At 38.4% G+C, this 19326-nt stretch overlaps 1 protein-coding gene across 1 annotated transcript in view; it reads left to right on the top strand.

The window, feature by feature from the left end:
* The window catches only part of ltk (leukocyte receptor tyrosine kinase), a 63472-nt gene that overhangs the window by 14147 nt on the left and 29999 nt on the right, over positions 1 to 19326 (top strand). Inside the window, exons 2-5 of the mRNA XM_044375252.1 lie at positions 13752 to 13850; positions 15331 to 15486; positions 15764 to 15992; positions 18711 to 18850. Coding sequence (XP_044231187.1) covers positions 13752 to 13850; positions 15331 to 15486; positions 15764 to 15992; positions 18711 to 18850 — 624 coding nt within the window. The remainder of the gene's footprint in view (positions 1 to 13751; positions 13851 to 15330; positions 15487 to 15763; positions 15993 to 18710; positions 18851 to 19326) is intronic.

Genomic DNA, 19326 nt, shown 5'->3' with positions numbered 1-19326 from the left:
AACAGCCACAGAGAGACATTTAACTAGAGAAGAAAATAGTGACCAAAGAGACAGAGAGAGAGAAGCTGTATCTAACTCATGTTATCTGATGTCATCTTCTTGTCATCTCATAACGTGTCACGTCATAACGTCCCGCTGCATTTGAGGCTGTTGGTCATCTTGTTTGTATCGCTACTGGTTAACCAGTCTGATATCATTAGCAACAATGACCAGCAGACTAACTCTCCCAGTTGTTTCATTTAAATTATGCTGTTAACTTTCTACTGTTGTAGAACCTTAAGAACATAATAGGGCCACCGCACCCCACCGTAGTCCTGCCGGGAGTCCAGCCCGGACAGCTGAGGCAGTGAAGCCTGAGGCCGTGCCAGCAGAGCGGGGCTCTGCATCCGCTCCCCACAGTCGCATCCTGCCACTGTCATGCCGCCCAGTCCAAATCCATTCTCCCGTTAGCTTAACAACAGTCCTTTACAGTCCTTCAGGGCTGCAACAACAAGCTAACTGTTGTGTTGGCTAACACAAGTAGCTAACATAAATCTGAAGAAAAAACAAAATAAGGAAATTTGGACTCTGTTGAAAAGACCTAAATAAAATGTATTTTTTTTATTGATGTGTTTAAAAGTAGTTCACAATTTTCATGTTATAATTTCTTTTCTAATATGCTACTGTATGAATTTATCTATCGCTTTACCGCATACAGTGATAGAGAGTTCAAAATTTGAAAACTGTCATTAGACCAACGCAATGTCTGTGTTGTGGGTGTAGGTGGACGTCCTCCCTCTGATTGTCATTTTACGTGTTTTGGCCAATAACAGATTAGCATGAAAAAAATTAAATACATTAAATTGATATAAGAGCTCCCACCCTAAGGAGGAAAGCAGGAGCCCGTCCTCCCACTAACCCTAACCACTGACTTAATGGACAGAGTGGGTCAGTGTGAATTAATGGACTGGTATAATATTTATCTGTGAATCAGAGAAGAAGATATTTCCATGCTGTTTATTCACTTCAAGTAGCTAAAGACATATGCAATGCCTATTAGACACACATTATTAAGTTGCATAAATGGGAAATTTTAGAATTTTTATGCAAGTATTTTTTCTTTCTTGCTGGCCAATTTTCTTGCTGTATGTCGTTCAGTTGTCACATTGAGAAATCCCCTACTGAAATCACTGCAAAAATGACTCTCCTCTCCAAATCTATTTTAAGTCTTCACTGTCTAAGAACAAGGGAGTGTTTTGAGAAGTAAGATGTATGTCATTGAAGCTTTAACTTGATTTTTCTAATGTGTTTCTTCAGGGAGCTGCTCCATTTATTACCAGTTTACTTTCATAACCTTTTTTGTATGTAGGAGCTGAATTAGGTCCAGCGAACAATGTGATTTTTTTCCAGATGATTTCTGTTGTAGCCCTTAAGTGCTTAAAGATATAGAATTGTCACATAACTTCACTTGAACACAGTATAAGATACAAAAGAAGTGTTACAGACATTATGTTTCATAATGTTCAAGTTCTGCACTCTTCTTAACCAGCTCGTGTGGCCATGTGAGTTTTAAATGTAAGTTGTGTAAGAGCAGCCTTGTAGGTAATGAACAGAAGGAAAAATAGAACTTCACAGTCAGAAATGAGAAATCTTTGATACTTCCCAATGAAAAGTTTTTTGTCATGGATTTTGTCATACAGCATTATGTTTATATTCTTCTTACAAATTACTGACAGCACTTTTGTAATTTCTTTATTCTGTCAATTAGATGAGATGTTTTTAGGTGTTTGAGGTGTTTTTTATTCCCTGTTTCTATTTTCCATTTTTAACAGAACATAATCTAATTCTAGTCTGTACTTAGATATGGGCCATAAGTCAGTGAGTATCATAGCACTTTTACACAGACGACAGTTTGACATGTAGGAAAAGCACATGTGTTAATAATAAAATGAATGATGGCTGAATTCCATTTAGCCGCTTCAGTTTCAGGGTCCTGCTATTGTGCATGCTGGCTCCCTGGCATGACTTAATGAGAAACTTGAATAAAACAGTTATCGTTGATGTTATTAGCAACACCTGTGATGAGTCAAAATAACTGCTGTGAAAAAGGCCCATTGAGGACACACGTCCTCTGGCTTGTTTCTGTTAATTTGAGGTTTAAATAACCTGAGGAGAAGTTACATAAAAGTTAACTATTAGCTAAACCTTGGCCCCCTGTTACTGTTGTTAAGCCTGTCAAGATTTCCATTCGAGCTAATATAGGAGGAAGATTTACCACTTGAAATCCACAGTCATTTTTGAAAATAGTGTGTCTTAGATTTCACGCAGAGGTAGACAAACACAGAGCACAATCTTAAACATTCGCCATTCATTTCTGAATGTGTAAATCATAGACTGTATGTAAAGATGAATGTAGCAAGATGTGATGCTACCCATTGGTTTGCATTCGAGCCAGTTTGAAGCCCAGAGTTGCAGCTTATGGTCAGCACCATCTGTTCTGTTTGGAGCAAGGACCTTCCACATAAGGAAGAAAGAAATAAGGAGTGCAGGTTGTTGCCTTCCACACTCTGGAAACACGCCCCGTTACCTTGGACTGAAGCTAACAATAACTGACTGGGAACACCAAGAAGTGCACACTGGGGCTAACAAGTTACCTAACCAAAGTGTGCTAACAGGGCAGGTATCGTAATCAAGTAACTTTAAACTTATCAAAATATCGCAACAACAGTCCGACTCGAGTCTTGGAGCCGGGGAGAGCAGCAGGTAAGCCAACAGTCAATCACAGCTGTCAATCAACGCCCACATGGCAGACATCAAAGCCACTATAAGTCTTAAAATCTATTTAACAGAGCAATAATTTCCTAAATGACCACTAGCACACTTACTAGAGGGCCTGAATGTAGAGATTGAGACCATAATGACTCATTGGAAAAAAAATTGACCTAATATTTCTAGAGAGAAGTTGACGCTTTTTGAATGGGAGTAAATTGGAACCAGGGATTTTTTGGAGCCAGCATCACGGTACTTCCTTGGCTTCAGCCTCAAGCCATGGTAGTTGTTGCTTGATGTAAATATATCCACTATATATAGTGCCATCAAAAATTCCAAACTGGAACAAAAAAAATGTACCCTACTCTCTGCTAACAGTCCCACAATGCAATGTGATAGTGATGAGGCAAATGATGATATTTGGTGAGTGTCCAGAGAGTAGTGAATGAGTGAAGGAGGGAATGATTTTGGACCCTGTTCAATCCATTCCTTACAATTTTGCCTTTGTACTTTTGGTTTTGGAAAGGTTAAAATGTGGTGAAATCCAAAGTTTGACAAATCTGCTGTACATAGTTACGGTTACTAAGTGATGTTTGGGGGTTGAGAAAAAGGTCAGTTAAACTGATTCTGTCATTCTTTATTCATTATTCTTAAATTTGGCTGTTCTAGGCCAAACACATATAGTAAAGTAAAGCTATTTTGTATTTCTTAACCAGAATTAGATGAGAAGGTTTTTAAACATGTTGGAAGTAGAAAGAATAAAAATGAATGTGAAAAAATACTCTTTTGGTGACTTAAAATTGGATGAGGTTGGGTCTCAGAATTTCTAAAATCCTGGCTACATCCCTGGGTAAGACACCTGACCTTCTACCAATTATGGTAGCATATAGTTTTGTACATACAAATACACACACAGCAGCCTACTGAAGATGGTCTAAATGTTCAATAATACAATGATGATTAAATAACTGAACATAACTATGAGCAAAGGTTTGCTTCAGTTTCCAGTAGTCATGAAAGCTGTCAGAAATTGCTCCCAAGATGCCTAAACATTGTTCTTTTATTTGCCCTGTTTAAACCTCAGAACACATTAGGACCCATTTGGGGGCCTTGAGAAAGTTTTTAGTTTGCCTGTACATATTTAATACCCCTATTTTCTAATAAACTTGCACATGACTGACATAAAATCAGAGTGGAGAGTAGATTTATGGTTCAGAATCATGCCGGTATGTACAAATGGTTTCCAAATATGTGTGTGATCGTCTGAAGCTGAGGTTTTTGGAAGATAGGAGTGTTTGCTTCTTTTGGACAGACCTCTAAGCCCAGAAAAGAGCACAGATGTGTTTTGCTGTGTGTGACGGGCAGATGAGAGATATGAAATGTCACAAATAATATGTTTAGAGTTTAGGTTTAATGTTTTGTTTAATGCTACATTGCTGCACATTGCAATTATAAAAATAAACCCTCAACTGTAATGATCACCATAATGTTTTTAGACCTGAAGCTCCCTCATATGGAAGGTTTTTTGACTGGTAATGTATCAAACACCTGTATAAACAAGCTGTTCCCTTCTGGAAGAAAAACTTACATGCTTTGAGCTGCACATTTGGTGTCTGATATTACCGGAATTACCAAGACAATGTGCTGTACTTTTCCCATGAAAGGGTTTTGGAGGAATTTGTGTATTATCTGAGTCAAGGGTTTAAATTTCTCAACCTTTTCTTGCCTGTAACCCTATTTACATGTCATAAAATCATCATGACCCCAGCAATTTCTACAATGTATGTATTTTTAAGAGTGTGGATGGAAATCCAATTGATTATATGGAAATAATGACATGCTTTTACTTTTAATATATTTATTTTTGCCATTTAAAAGTTAAATATCAATGTACCACCCAAGGTTGAGAGGTTCTGGGGTGTGAAGGTGTCATGTGTACAGATTGTAAAGCCTATATCGGGCTACATAAAAGAAACTGACTTGACTTGACTTGACTGGAGGGTTGTCAAATACTATATTTGACTAATTCATCTATATTTTACAAAAACAAAAAGATAGTGCAGTTAGTGAAGTATGCCTGTATGTGCAAACTTGTTTCCTTCTTTATCTTTTTGTAACATCTTGCACTGAATCCAATACTGTAAGAACTAACTCACTTATGACAAATAACTTGCAGTATGCATGTACAAGAATTTAATTAGATCATTTTGAACTTTATTGATCTCAGAGAGGAAATTGGATTTAGGCTGTATTATTATTGCAACAATAAAGACATACTGTATAGTTTTACCATACAAGTTGAAGCTGAGAAAAATGCTTGTGGATCATTTGTTCCTGGAAACCTATTCATTCCCAGTAACTTATTGATTAATGAAATTTGCAACAAAGCAGAAGTTGAATGAATATTGAATGACTGTACACTCACATTTTTATCAGCATTGGGCCCTGACTCCAGATGCCACTAATTACTCCTCAGGGTCAGTCTCAGCATTGTGACTAACACTCGCTCGCTCTCTGGTAGATTTGTGTCTTTCATTTTACCGTAGGTGCATGAATTTAGTCTGTGATGAAACTGGAGTACTGAGAGGATATGGTTTGGAGTGGTAGAGAGGACACTCGGGAAAAATCAGGGCCAAGATGAGTCATCAAGTCAAGTCAGTTTTATTTGTATTGCCCAATATCACAAATCACAAGTTTGCCTCAGGGGGCTTCACAATCAGTACAGCAATACAACATCCTCTATCCTTAGTCCCTCGATTTGGATAAGGAAAAACTCCCCCAAAAACCCCATAAACAGGGGGAAAAATGGTGAAAGTTGTAAATCACTGACACCATGCCATGTGCCTTCCAACCAATGTTATGTTTTAAAATATCAAGTAATGCCATGAGCATTGATTTAACTGATTTTTTAGCCACTTTGGGGAAACACAACATTGACCTTTGAAGGTTGATTTCTCAAACTTGTCATAGTTCGACTTGTTATAGTCTTGTTTGTGGCCACCTGGCCAATGTAAGTCCAATATTCACTCTCTTTTAGCTCTGTTTTTGCTCTCTACCAACTCCAGAGGAAATTATCTGGCTCTAAATGCTCTTCTAAAGCTAGTTGCTAGTGTCTGTTTGCTGTTTGGTGCTGAGCAGGTAGTGCACAGCTGCATGCTGCAGCAGAAAACAAAACAATGAGTGTGCTTAAAGTGAACCAAAACAGAAAAGTTGTGGGCCGGACAGCTAAACAATAAGCTGAAACTCACTATAAAGCTCTGTAAAGCTCAGCACTATGAGCAATGCCTCTGATATTACAAGTTGTCATTTGATACAATGTTTTTAAAAAATATATTGATTATAGTCACTGTAAATAAGTTCAGGTTCAAGGAGGAAATGTTGCGCATCACCGTTCTTTATAAATGGTACGAACATGGAATGGGAGGGCATTGTTGTTCTGCCATTAAGCCAGCAGCGGAGGCGGTCACATTGCCGGATCAACATCTGTGTTAAAGGGACAGCTGGCATGGCAGGACAACACTAGACTCTGACACTGTTGTGTTACGTGTCACGCCTTTGATTCTGGAGCTCCGGCATGTTATTGGAAATCACTCACATTGGCGACATTATGCTGACTGTGTTTGGTTCAGTGTAAAAAAGCAAAGCTAGCATAATGAGGGGTGTTCTTTATGGCAATATTGCTCTAAAAATATTCCCTTTTGAAAACAAGTCCTGTCTGTTCACCAGACTCACCCACTCAATATATTCTGTTTTACAGTGTTTATTTCATTTTTTAGTGTAAAGAACTGAATCATACTTGGGTTTTTGTCCTATATCTTGAGTTAAATCGTATCCAGAATAACATTTAAAAAACCTCAACATTTTAACCAAGAAGAAATACAGTCTCAGATGAGGTCTTGGTATACCGCACTAAAACTGAGATTTGTGTCTAAGTATGATGTGCTGACATTAAATGGACATTGAAACTACATTTGATTGGATTGAACCCAGCCTTGAGCGTTGTTTCAGAACCTAGAAACAACCTCACATTCTCATCAAAGAAGATAAAAACAGACATTTATTTGAAATTGCTTTCCCAGTGAATCCCAGTGAGTCTCTCCAATTTGTGTCCAGTTTGTGGCAGTGGGGGTTTAATTTTCTTCTCTCTGCGAAAGATACCTAGTAAATCATAGCCTTTAATTTTAAACATGTGCAGTACTCTGTTATACTGCAGAAACTGCAGACATGGCATGCCATGTCTGTATTGTAAATACAGTATGAAGCTGGAGCCAGCAGCTGGTTAGCTTAGCTTAGCATAAACACTGGAAACCAAGAAGCAGCTACTGGCTCTGTTCTAAGGTAACAAAATGTGCCTACCAGCACCTCTAAAGGTCACTAATTAAGGAAGTATCTGCTCTCAGCCAAAACATAAACTCGTGCAAAACCGTAGCTTGTCATTTTTACACTTCAATTTTTGTATAGATTAAACAACAACAACAACATGCTAAGCTAACTGGCGCTGGCTGCAGCGCTAAGGCAAAGTGTCAAATGTCAAAAATGTCAAATTATACCCTTAAAGGGGATGTAACATACTTTATATGATTTTCTGTCATTTATACACTGTTGTAATGCAGGATGTCTATGTTAAACATCGTCAAAGTTCCAAAACATGAGTTGAATGTATGTAAAAATGTTTGCTGAAAGGCAAATGCTCGTTTGCAAAGTTACTTCTACTTCCCCATCAAACTGACGTCAGATTGTTCGCCCACAAACGGGCGTCCATTCCATACTCTTTGTTGCTAAGGTCGTTCCGTAGGTTTTTAGCGTTGTCCCCTTGTATATTTTGGATCGTATTCAGGCTCAAGCATGTACGAATGTATTGGAGAAGTTTATATATTGAGTAAAGAACGAGAAAAAGAAGTGAAATCCTAGTACTATTTTTTTAATGAGAAGCCTCTGGAGCCAGCAGAAGTAGGCCGTGATGCAGCTTCCAGAAGCTAACCAATCAGAACAGAGTGGACTTATTGGGAAGGGGGCATTAAAGAGACAGAAAACTTGGAGAAACACCATGATCTTAACTGCCTTGAATACATGGACATATTGTCAAAGCTGCTGTAAGTATTCCACCCTGGAGGATCAACTTTCCATAACACTAACTGTGTAGAAATTGTTATGTGCTGCACTTTAAGCTTGTGTTCTCTGTTGCCTATTTAGCTACTGTAATGTGTGACCTCTGGCAGGGTCACTGAACCTCTATGTTACTGTTTATGTGTCTGGTAGGCTGGTGTTCTCTCTAGCTCTGTCTCTCTTTACAATGTGCTTCTCTGAAAACAATTTGTGAGTGATTCACTGCTTATAAAAGAGCAACGTCTACCTACGCACTCCTCTTACCTCAGTGGCTCCGCTAAATGGCAACGACGTATTGGAGCACTGTAATTTTACAGTCAGTTTTTCACGTCATCTCTTTGTCACCATTAAGCCATCTGTCTCCCAAGAAAACCCTCATCCTCTCCAGCTGTTTCAGTGATCTTGTTGACGCTTTGCAAACTTGTTCTTAGGGTTTGGTTTAGTGACAGACACAACATTAATACCCTCTGAAGCGGTGCTTTGATCATGCTGTAAAGTCAGTCAGTGCAAGTAGACTCCTCTCAGAGGGGATGATCGAGTGAACGTTTTGTGGGTGATGCTTTTGTATTTCAGCTTGTTTTGCTTCTTAAATGTATTTTTTCTTTCTCAGACTTTTTCGGAGGGTTCTGAGACACACATAGCTATGTTGACAAGGACAGGGTAAACTACTTACAATATAAGCCAGTGAGTACTTTTATTATGTGAGTTTCTATAAAAAAAGCTTTTTGTGTGTGTGTACATGTTTGTGTAGGTGCAAGTTGTGTATAATTTGTGTCCTGTGTGTTTCACTGCCATATGTTTTTCTTTTCCTTGTCAATGAATCCACATCTAAGCCTCCATCTGTCTCCATACTTGATGCAGTGAAGTTGTCAGTGGATGTTTTAGATTGTTGATCTCTCTATAGTCAGTTCAGCTGTGATTGTGCCTCTGTGGTGGGAATCAGGGATACACCTGGGAGGGAATGAGTGATTCAAGGGGATCAGGACTTGGTTAAGTAGGTGGAGAGAGAGATGAAGTTTGACTCTCAGATGATGACTCAGTGTACACAAGGATGGATTCTGGACCTTTTAGACCTCCTACTGCACTTACAAATTTGTTAAAAATGTATTATTTCTTTTTGCAACATGACTCATTTCTACACTTTTGTGAGGTGCAAAAGCCACATTGAAATATTGCCAAGATGATGAGCTGCACCCCTGTTGTAAAGGAAATATGCATGAATTTCAATGCATGTTAATGATACAATAATCTCAGTTGTCTTTTTACGCCAGTGGCATGACTCTGAATGGCCATGGTGTCTGTCTGTCCACCACTTTGATCCAGACTGAAATATCTCAAAAGATAGGATAGATTGGCATGAAATTTTGTACATTCTTGGTCACCAGAGGGTTAATCCTACTGACATTAGTAACCCCCTGACTTTTACTCTAGTGCCACCATGAGGTTGACTTTTGTGGATTTGAGTCAAATATCTCAATGGGATTGATTGCCATTACATTTGGTTCACACATTCAGGATTTGTTCACACATTTCCCCACAAGATGAACTATAATACCTATGGTGACTCCCTGATTTTTCCTCTAGAGCCATCATCAGGTTAAAAAAAAAAGATTTTTTCATTGATACCTGCAAGACCAAAAATGAAGAGGAAAAATTTCCAAAAGGATAAACAACTAATTCCCACCAGCCACAAGCTGTACTTTATTTTTGCTACTTACCAAGTGTTAGCATGGTAACATGTCGAACAAAGATGGTGAACATTATGCTAAACTTCAGCATTTTAACACTGTCATTGTGAGCATGTTAGCAAGTAGCTCAAAACACTGCTGTGTCTAAGTACAGCTTCACAGAGTTGCTAGCATGGCTGTCAGATGTCTTTCATGGGTGCAAGAAGAGAGGATGTGATTATTATAAAGTGCTGAAACACTTGCAAAAATGCTTTTGTTTTGTTTTGTTTGTTTTAGTTTGTTTTTTTTATTTTATTTTACATATGGCCTAGCTTTCAGTATTATTTGACATGACAACCAGCCAGTATTCACAACAAAATTTGCCAAAAAGCTACAAAAACAAGCCCAGATGTTCTCTATTCTCACACATTTCACTGTGGCGTGAACTAAAATTCTGTGAGGGGAAAATGAAAGATGAGATGGAAGATAGCTGGAAGATGGTGAGGAGAGGAGACATATTGCTGGTGGCCAGGTCTATCAGTGGCAAAGAGGCCCTGGCTATTTTGCGACCACTGAGCATCTTGCTGCACTGTTCCAACTTTTATTACAGAGCCTTGAACTAAATTGAACTACATCCAGCAACCATTTTCAGTCCAAAAAAATGTTTTGAGTTTCTGCAACATGACTCACCTTGACTCTTTATACAGCCTTTCTCCTAACAAAGTACTCAAAGTCAGCTTTTGCTTTCTATAGAACTGACAGCATTAAAAAGTCTCTGTTACAAAGCCCGTGGTACAGTAGCACAGCCAGAGATCTGGATCACCATCAAAGCTACTCTGCTGGCTTATTCCATCTGTTTCATGAAAGAGAGTGTCATCTTGTTTTCTTTTTAATTCTCTATCCAAACTGTAATAGGCAAAAAGGGAACAAGTGGGAGACTTTGGAAGGAAGTTGATTTGAATTTAAGGGAGATTCCCAAAGAAATGTTTGATATTTTATGTTAATAACAGTCTGTTAAAATGTTTTTTCTTTGGTCTGAATCCCCCCTCATTTTGGACTATAAATTGTTCCGGTTTCCGTACTCAGGAATCTATCCATAGCTCCTTTTATTCCATAATTACCAATGAATAGCTAAGCTGCCATTCAACTGCATGACCCCCCTAACTGCTTTTAATAAACTGTCTTTACAATAATTCGATTTGTCCTGCTTGACCTGTGTGACCTTTCCTTACAGGCATCGAAGCACAATAATGTCACTGTTGGGAGGCCATTACAGGGGTTAAGTTGCGATGACCCACTCAGATATGATCATCTCCCTCATTGTCTACTGGTCATGCTAGTTAATGTGTTGAATGTCATGTCACGTGTAAAGTCCGCTCCCTCCTAGTCATCCTCCTTCAGCGTGTTAGTCCGCAGCCATGTCCAGTGACGTTTCTCTCAAAAACAAGACCATGTTTGTTGGCTGATGAGTGTTTGGTCAGTCTGCAATAACCCTATTTCTGGATCAACTCAGCAGTTCATACATCCATCAAATATCAATAACACTTTCTATTCACAGTTATGGGGACTGAGGCGACTCGGGCAGGGTGCACATTAGACAGTATACCAGTCTATCAATGGTTTAATGGAGAAAGACCAACCAAGGTTGTAGGTTTGGATTTAGTCATGGAGACTTGGGTTCTTCAAAAAAAAAACTGAGCAAAACATGCATTATAACACATTCGTATCAATCTAGCCAATAACACATTATGATTAAATTGTTTGTCATGGTTTCCATAATAATGGTAGTTTAACAAAAGAATTATAATGCTATTTAAATTGTTGTATTAGTAATGCACATGTTTCACTGAATTAATACTTAAAGGTGCAGGATTTTCCTAAAAAGGAGGGGCCAACTTTGAATGCTGTGTTTACAAACACCAACTGACAAATCCTGCATATTACACCTTTAATGATAATTTGCTTCTTTACTCTCTTTATTGCCTCATCTTCCATTGATGTTCTAACACCTAGACTAGATATATAGACAATATTGATGTTTTTCCGCAATAAACATCCAGAGGAGGTTGTAATTGGTGTTGTTGTTGTTTAGCCATACTAGCAGATGACTAAAGGGATGGCAATGTCAGTTTGTTGGTTGGCCTACCACTTTGGTACAGGATGAACTGTTGTGAGTTTTGAACAGACATTCCCCAGAGGATGAATCCCTCTGATTTGGTTGATCTCCAGATGTTTTCCAGGTGCACCATCATAAGGTTTTGTGTGAAATGTCTCGAAAACTATTGGATAGTTTGTCATGACATGACATGACCTTCATGCAACCATCAGGATTATTTAAATTAACTTTAGTGATCCACTGACTTCTCATTTAACAACATCATCATGTCAAAATTTCCATTTTTCCAATACTTTGGTTTATGACGAAATACCTGCAAAATTTGTTACATTCTTATCATCCTCAGCTGCACCTTGTGTTTAGTACTAATTAGCAGATGTTAGCATGATAACACGCCAAACTAAGATGGTGATCATGGTGAACGTTACACCTGCTAAAAACAGCATGTAAGCATGTTAGCATGATGTTAGTATTTTTTTTACTCAGTCACTATAGACTTAGTCACTAGTTTTTGTTTTGTTACAGACCTTCCTGGAGGGCTGCACTTGGCCCAGACCAATTAGAGGGTTAGCCTTTACCCTTAGAGGCAAAACCCTGCGCGATGTCCGCAAAGTACTTGTGCTGCTCATAAATCTTATTGCTATGAGTGCATGATGATAACTGAAGGAGACCTAATCAGGAATTTTTATCAACTTAGTGCTTCTGTCATCTGTATGATGACAGCTGGACAGTAGGACGACACTGTTTAGACAGATTTTAGTGAGTAAATCAAACTGAACCAGGAAAAAATGGAAGTACAAAAAATAATTTTTAAAAGTGTGGGGGACATGTCCACCCCTCACCCCTCGCCCCTAGTGGAAATGATGCCCTTGCAGACAACATTATTCTGACCAGCATGTTTTTGGATGTCGAACCATTGAGCCTCCATATTGCCCTGCTATTAACCCATGTGCTATTATTTTCAATAATAAGGTTGATTATAACAGTGCATTTCTAAACCACCAAAGCAAATCTTGATTTGTAGGATTTAGAATAATAAGAAACTCTTAGCAGCTCCTAGCAGGAAGGGCATCAAATGATCCACACTACGGCGCTGGTAAATTGCCTCCATATTGCCTCATCTAATGCACTGAGAGGCTGGTCATAAAGTGCCATGAGGTAAACATGTTGCAGGGATTTCCATCGTGTTGAGTATTTTGTATAACACTAGTAATTGGTGGTTTGAAGGATTCTGTTTGTTGACAATTAAGCCTAATAAATCCAGTTTCATGTATTCAAGAAATGCTGTAAGTAAACATATTGGTGTGTAAAAACATTGCTGTAGCTTCCTCCCGTTTCCATGTACAGATCGAGTAGGTTAAGTTGTGCCAGAACCCCACTTTGTTCTTTTAAAGGTTTACCCACAACAAAACTGATTAAATTTAAATTTTATTTTTATTTTATTGTTCATTTCATTTTAAAACTATTTTGAACTGTTAAACCATATTATATGTTATAAGAGAAAATAGGCCATTAAATCCCTTGAAAATGCATGTGTGATGTTTTAATGTTCAATGATCATTTACTAGAAAAAAAAAAACAACAACAACATAAAATAGCATTTTAATTGTCACATGTCCTCTTCCCAATCCAAAACCTTGATGTAACTAAGTAGTCATGAAACTTTTATTTCAACCTGTCTCTATTCCAGCCATTATCTGTACCCACTTTATCCATTTGCAGGGTCGTGGGTCCTAGAGCTCATACCAGCTCACATTAGGTAAGAGGCAGAGTAAATCCTGGACAGGCTGCCGGTCTATCACAGGGGTGACATGTTTACACTGACAGTCACACTCACAATCATGCCAGCAGGCAATTTAGAGCTTGGAGTTCACCTAACCTCTTTGGACATGTCTTTTCATTCTCTCAGTTTGGATTGGCAAATTCTCCATGATCTGCAGTTGGTGTCATTGTTTACTTCTGCTGTCAGGCCAGTGTAGTTGCAATTACAACTTAAACACCTTGGAACATGAAATGCATTGTGCAACAGCTTTAATACCGTAAATATGACCTCCCTTCATGAGCAAAAAGTGAAATCTCTGTCTCTTTCTCTCTCTATGTTTGTCTCTCCTCAGTTAGCAGTACCTGCCATGCTCTTCTGGACAGATTTCTGGAGGAAAACTTCTCAGATCAGCTGTTTCCTCATCACTTGGACTCAGATGATGACAGCCAAAGTAAGAGTTACTGATGTGCTGCACACACACAAAGACATAATATGTATTACCATGATCATCATTATCTTCACTGGTAATGTTTACCTGCATCAACGTACGCAGCTTGATCTGATTGGCTTGGTTGGAAAACACAATTAAAAGGGGAAACTGTGATAGTGTGTAGTGCACATACACAGCACATAAAAACTTGAAATCTGTTTAAAGGTCAACTACGACTATGTGGCTAATCATCCACCACGAGAAACTTGACCTTTCAGGAATGGAAAACTGCTCAATATGAATTTCAGGTACAAGTTTGGCTCGAGGTGTAACAACACTGGGTTGTTAGATTGGGGAATTGAAAGAACAAAGCAGCACACAAGCAGCATGCTGACACCAGTGAAACTATTTGGCAGTGAAAAAGAAAAGCCGCCACATTTTTGGGTCATTTATGATCAAAGGAAGCTTATTTTTAGTTGATTTATGACAGACAGAAATGAAAGTGGGTTTCAAAAGAAATAATGATTTAATAATGCGCCTCATATTTCTGTCCTTTTATCCCCCAGAGGGATTCGTATGGCTGTTTGCCATATTAGTCGTAGTGGCAGTTTCCTCTCCAGCCATCACATGATGTCTCGCACGCCTCCTTCTTTCTCATCCTGTTCATCATTGTGTTCAACACAGACAGACACACAATCACTCAAAATGAACAAAGAGTCTGCCTGTTTGGCTGTTACATTTCAATTAAATTTAGACGAAATTTAGGCCATGGACCAAGGACTTGGAAGTCCCTAGTGAGTCCAGGACTTTTTAAAACATTATTTAGCATTATCATACAGATTATTTAAGCATTATTAGTGTGGACTACTACACTCACATGAAAAAAAGCATCTGGCACATGTATCACACTTCTGGATCCAAAAAGTTGAAAATTTCTAAACTTTTGTTTGTTGTCAAAATAATACAGTTAGAGGGTTTTGCAGGACTGGTGGACGGCCTCGTGTATTTACTTTTTTCTGAATGTTTTGTTATCTCAGAAAAACAGCTTGTGATGTTGAAATCATAAGATATATTTCTCGTGACCCAAAGAAAACAAACTAAAAACATCATCTTCGAAATCAGTTTTGCCTCGTTTTTTGGGGAGTCATGGATGCTGTTTGTTCTCTCCAAAGTTTTTTTGACTACTTGGTTTTGAAAATTCAATATTTATCCTGTTTTAAAATCCTATTTTTATAGCTAACAGCTGGCAAATACTATGTGGAATTTGGCAATTTATGAAAGTAAAGAGTGTATAAACATTGCTTTGGCAGCTGTAAGTCAGGTAAGTTTCATAGGTATACTTTATCCTTTGTTTCTGCTCCAAGCATTCATGTTTTGTGTAAACAAGACAAAAATGACATTTCCATCAATCATAGTGATTTCTTTATGTGTTTTATCCCAGCTTTTTTTTTTTTAAAGTGTCCATATCTTTGAATAACAGTCTTTTCTTTATGTCTTACAGTTACCTCCTGTGATTTTGAGTCTGTTTGCTTCTGGACTTTATCAAATCACAGCCACCAAAGTGACTGGTCAGTGGTGTCTCCACAGCAACCAGAAAACACAGGCGCACAGGCTGGGATGATGCCTGTGACCGACCACTCAGTGGGAAGCTCTGACGGTAACAATACAGGGACTCACTGAGGTTCAACTAAATGAGTGCTTCAGGATACATGCTTTTTTCATTTGTAAAACATTTTTCGGAGAGAACTTGTAGACTTCTGTTGGGAGAATTTACATAAAGCTTTTCTGAATTTGTAGTTGATATGTTCTAATGCAAAGTCTGAAATTTTTCCTTATGTTGAACCATTTATCAAATGAATAATGGGGGTGACAGTGTTATGAGGCTGCTATAAAACTGTCAAGCATGAAATTTCTACTCTGTTTCATTACCCTAGGGCACTTCCTTCTCTTAAGTTCCTCCCCTGCCGCTGAGGCTTCTGGGAGATGTGAGTACCACTTGACCAGCCCGGTCTTGTCAGGAAGTGACCGGCACTGCATTTTGCATTTGGCTCTTTATGAGACTGTTCCAGCTGCGGGGAACCTCACACTCCTGATCAAACCAGTTCTCTTGGGTTCAGCTGTAAAGTCTGTGGACCTCAACCACAGGAGACGAGATGACCGCAGGTCAGCAAACACACTCACTGCTGTTTGTGCAGAATAATTATATATTAAATATGGTGCCTACTGCATTCTTTATGCCCAACATGCCCATTTAATTATTGTCAAAAAGCAAAACCCTGCATCTTCGCTGATTGAAGTGCTTGTCAAGTTGAGGTACAGCCTGTAAAATGAATAAAAGGGAGCTTAGATTCAGTGCAATGAAAGGTGACACAGGCTTTCAGGCAGAGCAAGGGCACAGAGACTAATACATTTTACTTCTGTGGTACTAAAGTTATATGAAGAACATTTTTCTTACCTGCCACATGGGACAGAACTGCAGAATTGTGACCATATGGGGACAACAGTCCCCTGAGTATTGTTTGGGAAATGTGGACAGGTATTTCCTATTGATCTAATGCTGAAGCACAGCCATCTTTAGACCAGCTAAAAGCATTCTTGTCTCTAGATGTAGACTCTGGAAATGAATTTATATATAATTGGTCAGGACAGAAGAGGGATGGGTGGGCATATGCAATAAGTTTGTACATTGGCTTTGTTAGTGTCTGTGCGGTAATGGACTAAGCAATTCCATTATGCGACGTACACAGACAGTGGTTTCATTTATTCAGCCCACTGTTCATCCCTTACTAACCTGTAGATCTAACTTGTGGATGTATTCTCCATTTAAAGCACAGTTCCCATAAGATGTGAAGCAGCTCTTACTGGAGTGCTATGTGTGTTGTGCTGTGACGTTTCACCTGTACTGACTGTTCTCAGAAGCCAGCAGCTGTCCTAATCTAACCATTTTCTTGCAAAACAAAGGCTTAATGGCCCAAATAATGGCCCCTAGATTATGTGCATTATCTTCATTTTACTGTATGCGCCTTATAGTGAGACATTACTCACCCACTCTACTGTATGTCTGAAGTGGCGACTTACAGGAATAGCATGGGTGTATTTTTAGAAATGGGCTCCACTTCTCAGCTTCATTAAGTAAAGCTTAATGAAGCTTGCACTGGGAATTCAGGGTGACATACTGGTACAAAAAAGGCTCATCTTTATTCTGTGATGGTCACTGTAATCACACTGTTGCACAAGCGGAGATACTGCATGTGTTCTGCTTTGCACAAGTTGTGGCAGGAAAATTCTAAAGTGTCACGTGGGAACCAAACAATAACATCATAAGGTGACAGACGTATTAAAGGCACCCTGTGGAGGTTTTTTTTTTTTTTTTTTTTTTTTTTTTTACTACTGCTGGCACTCTAGAGAAATATAAAAGAGGTAAAGATGAAGATTGCAAACTCATATAAACAATACAGGTTTCAAGACAAGCCAAAAAGCCTTTGGAAATGTTTTATGAGGTAGTAAATGTACTCAACATGTTTGCTACGCCTTCAGGAGGCATTTTGGCGAGAAGTGATGCATGTTTAAACAAAGTCTTTGTTTACAATAAAGAAAAATTCTCAAGGTAACCATTATACCTGGTTTCATTGAGCCTAACATATCACGACGCTGGTTGTAAACTGCCTCAGTTAATTCTGGGTTTACTGATGAGCTATGAGTTTATTCACATGAAGAAGGCAGAGTTCTTAATTACAAGCAACGTCATCAGAACTATGAGCTGAGTAGTTGATATGATATGAGATGAAACGGTGATGCCCACAGGGAAATTTGGTTATTGCAGCAGCAAAAATGATATTTAGCAAAGTGAATGTATTCAGTGTGATTACACAACACCAGGAATAAATATTTAAAGTAAAGCAATGACTAAGTGTGAGAATCATCACATATGTCGGAGATGTTTATGTGTTCAGTAGTAAGCTGTGGAGTGAGTATTTTTTGCTTTTTTTCTCATGATGAACAAACTATTATGATACACTTAAAATGTCTTATGTCTTATGAGGTCAGTCTGGATGTGGATTTATTTTATCCTAATAAAACACAACAGTGGGTGTACCTTTATTTCCAATAATCATCACAAAATTACCTCATTTACAATGTCAGCCTGTCATGACTGAAAAAAACAAAATTCAGCTATAATCACTATTTATTATGTTTTTAGTTCAAATATTTTCATTTCTCTTTATTACATGTCACTATTGTAAGCTCTATGCTACAGTTTTTCCACTTCAAATTTTGCAAACTTTTGCTTCAAGAGACGTTTTTGTGTATTTAATTTAAAAGGATTTTAAGGAAACTTGTAAATAATTAAAAATAAAGCTGAGTCTGCCCTAAATCACTGTGACTCGTCTTAAATGTCCAAACAGATACAAGCAGAGGCACACTTTTTATTCTCTAAGATGTGTTATAAAAATGGAAAATGTAGAAAATATTGGTTGTTTCTGTTTCTGAAGCCATTTTCAGCAATAATATCATAAAAAAAACTACATCAGGTTTGGAGAGCTGCAACTGACATCCACGGTAACCTTTTTGTTTTTCAGTTTGCTAATGACATTAGCTAATGTTATTAACCATGTTAGCTCAGTGATTGACAGCAGGTGATTGTGGTTGCCTAGTGACAGCAAAAGGATGCTGCTGGTACATCTGCCTGTGCAGGATTTTATAAAATTCTCTTACTAATTGCTGGTACATGGATGTTTACTCACCCCTTTTAATAGAGTAACTTTAAATGTATCCATACAAGCCAAAATCACTATTAAAGATACATGTTTAAAGATTAAAAAAGGTAAGAATTCCTACAGATGACTTGAAAAGATACTTTTTTGTGATTGGTTGATGCAGGGCTGAGTGGGAAGTTCTGGAGACTGTGATTGGCCGGGTGGACGAGCCCTTTCAGGTGACTCTACTCTACACTTCCTGTGTGGGTGAAGATGGAGCCACTGTGGCTCTTGACTCTCTGGAGCTCATAGACTGTGAATCAGGTCAGTTCATTTTGTCCTCTGCAGCTATGATTTACAGATTTCTGTCCAAACTAAACACTTCAAAGGTTGTTTCTTCAGTTAAGCATCTTTGACCAAACAGAAGGAACCAGCTGTGCAGTTAAAACCTGCTGGTTCACAGTAGTACACGTTTTAGAACATCTGGTTTAGAAAGCAGATAAGTTCATTATTAAGATTTCCACAGTTTGATGTAAAGGTGATTACTGGCAGTAGGGGCTTTGTTGTTATGCTCAATATTTGCACAGCTTTACAATGCCACCATAATTAAAGCCCAGGTTGATCCTGATGAAAGCCACAAGCCGAAATGCATCTTAAAGTCTGGCAACAACAGATAGTGAGGGATTACAACATGTAAGCATCCATTGTCCAGCGGTAGTCCATGAGTACCGCACAGTGCCATCATTTTGTTCTTGCAATTCAGAAACTTGCAGGCATGAAGCATTTTATCTCGTCTACTC

This window comes from Thunnus albacares, chromosome 15 (assembly GCF_914725855.1).
Source record: "Thunnus albacares chromosome 15, fThuAlb1.1, whole genome shotgun sequence".
In the NCBI taxonomy this organism is placed as follows: domain Eukaryota; kingdom Metazoa; phylum Chordata; class Actinopteri; order Scombriformes; family Scombridae; genus Thunnus; species Thunnus albacares.
This window is presented reverse-complemented; position numbering and strand designations above follow the sequence as displayed.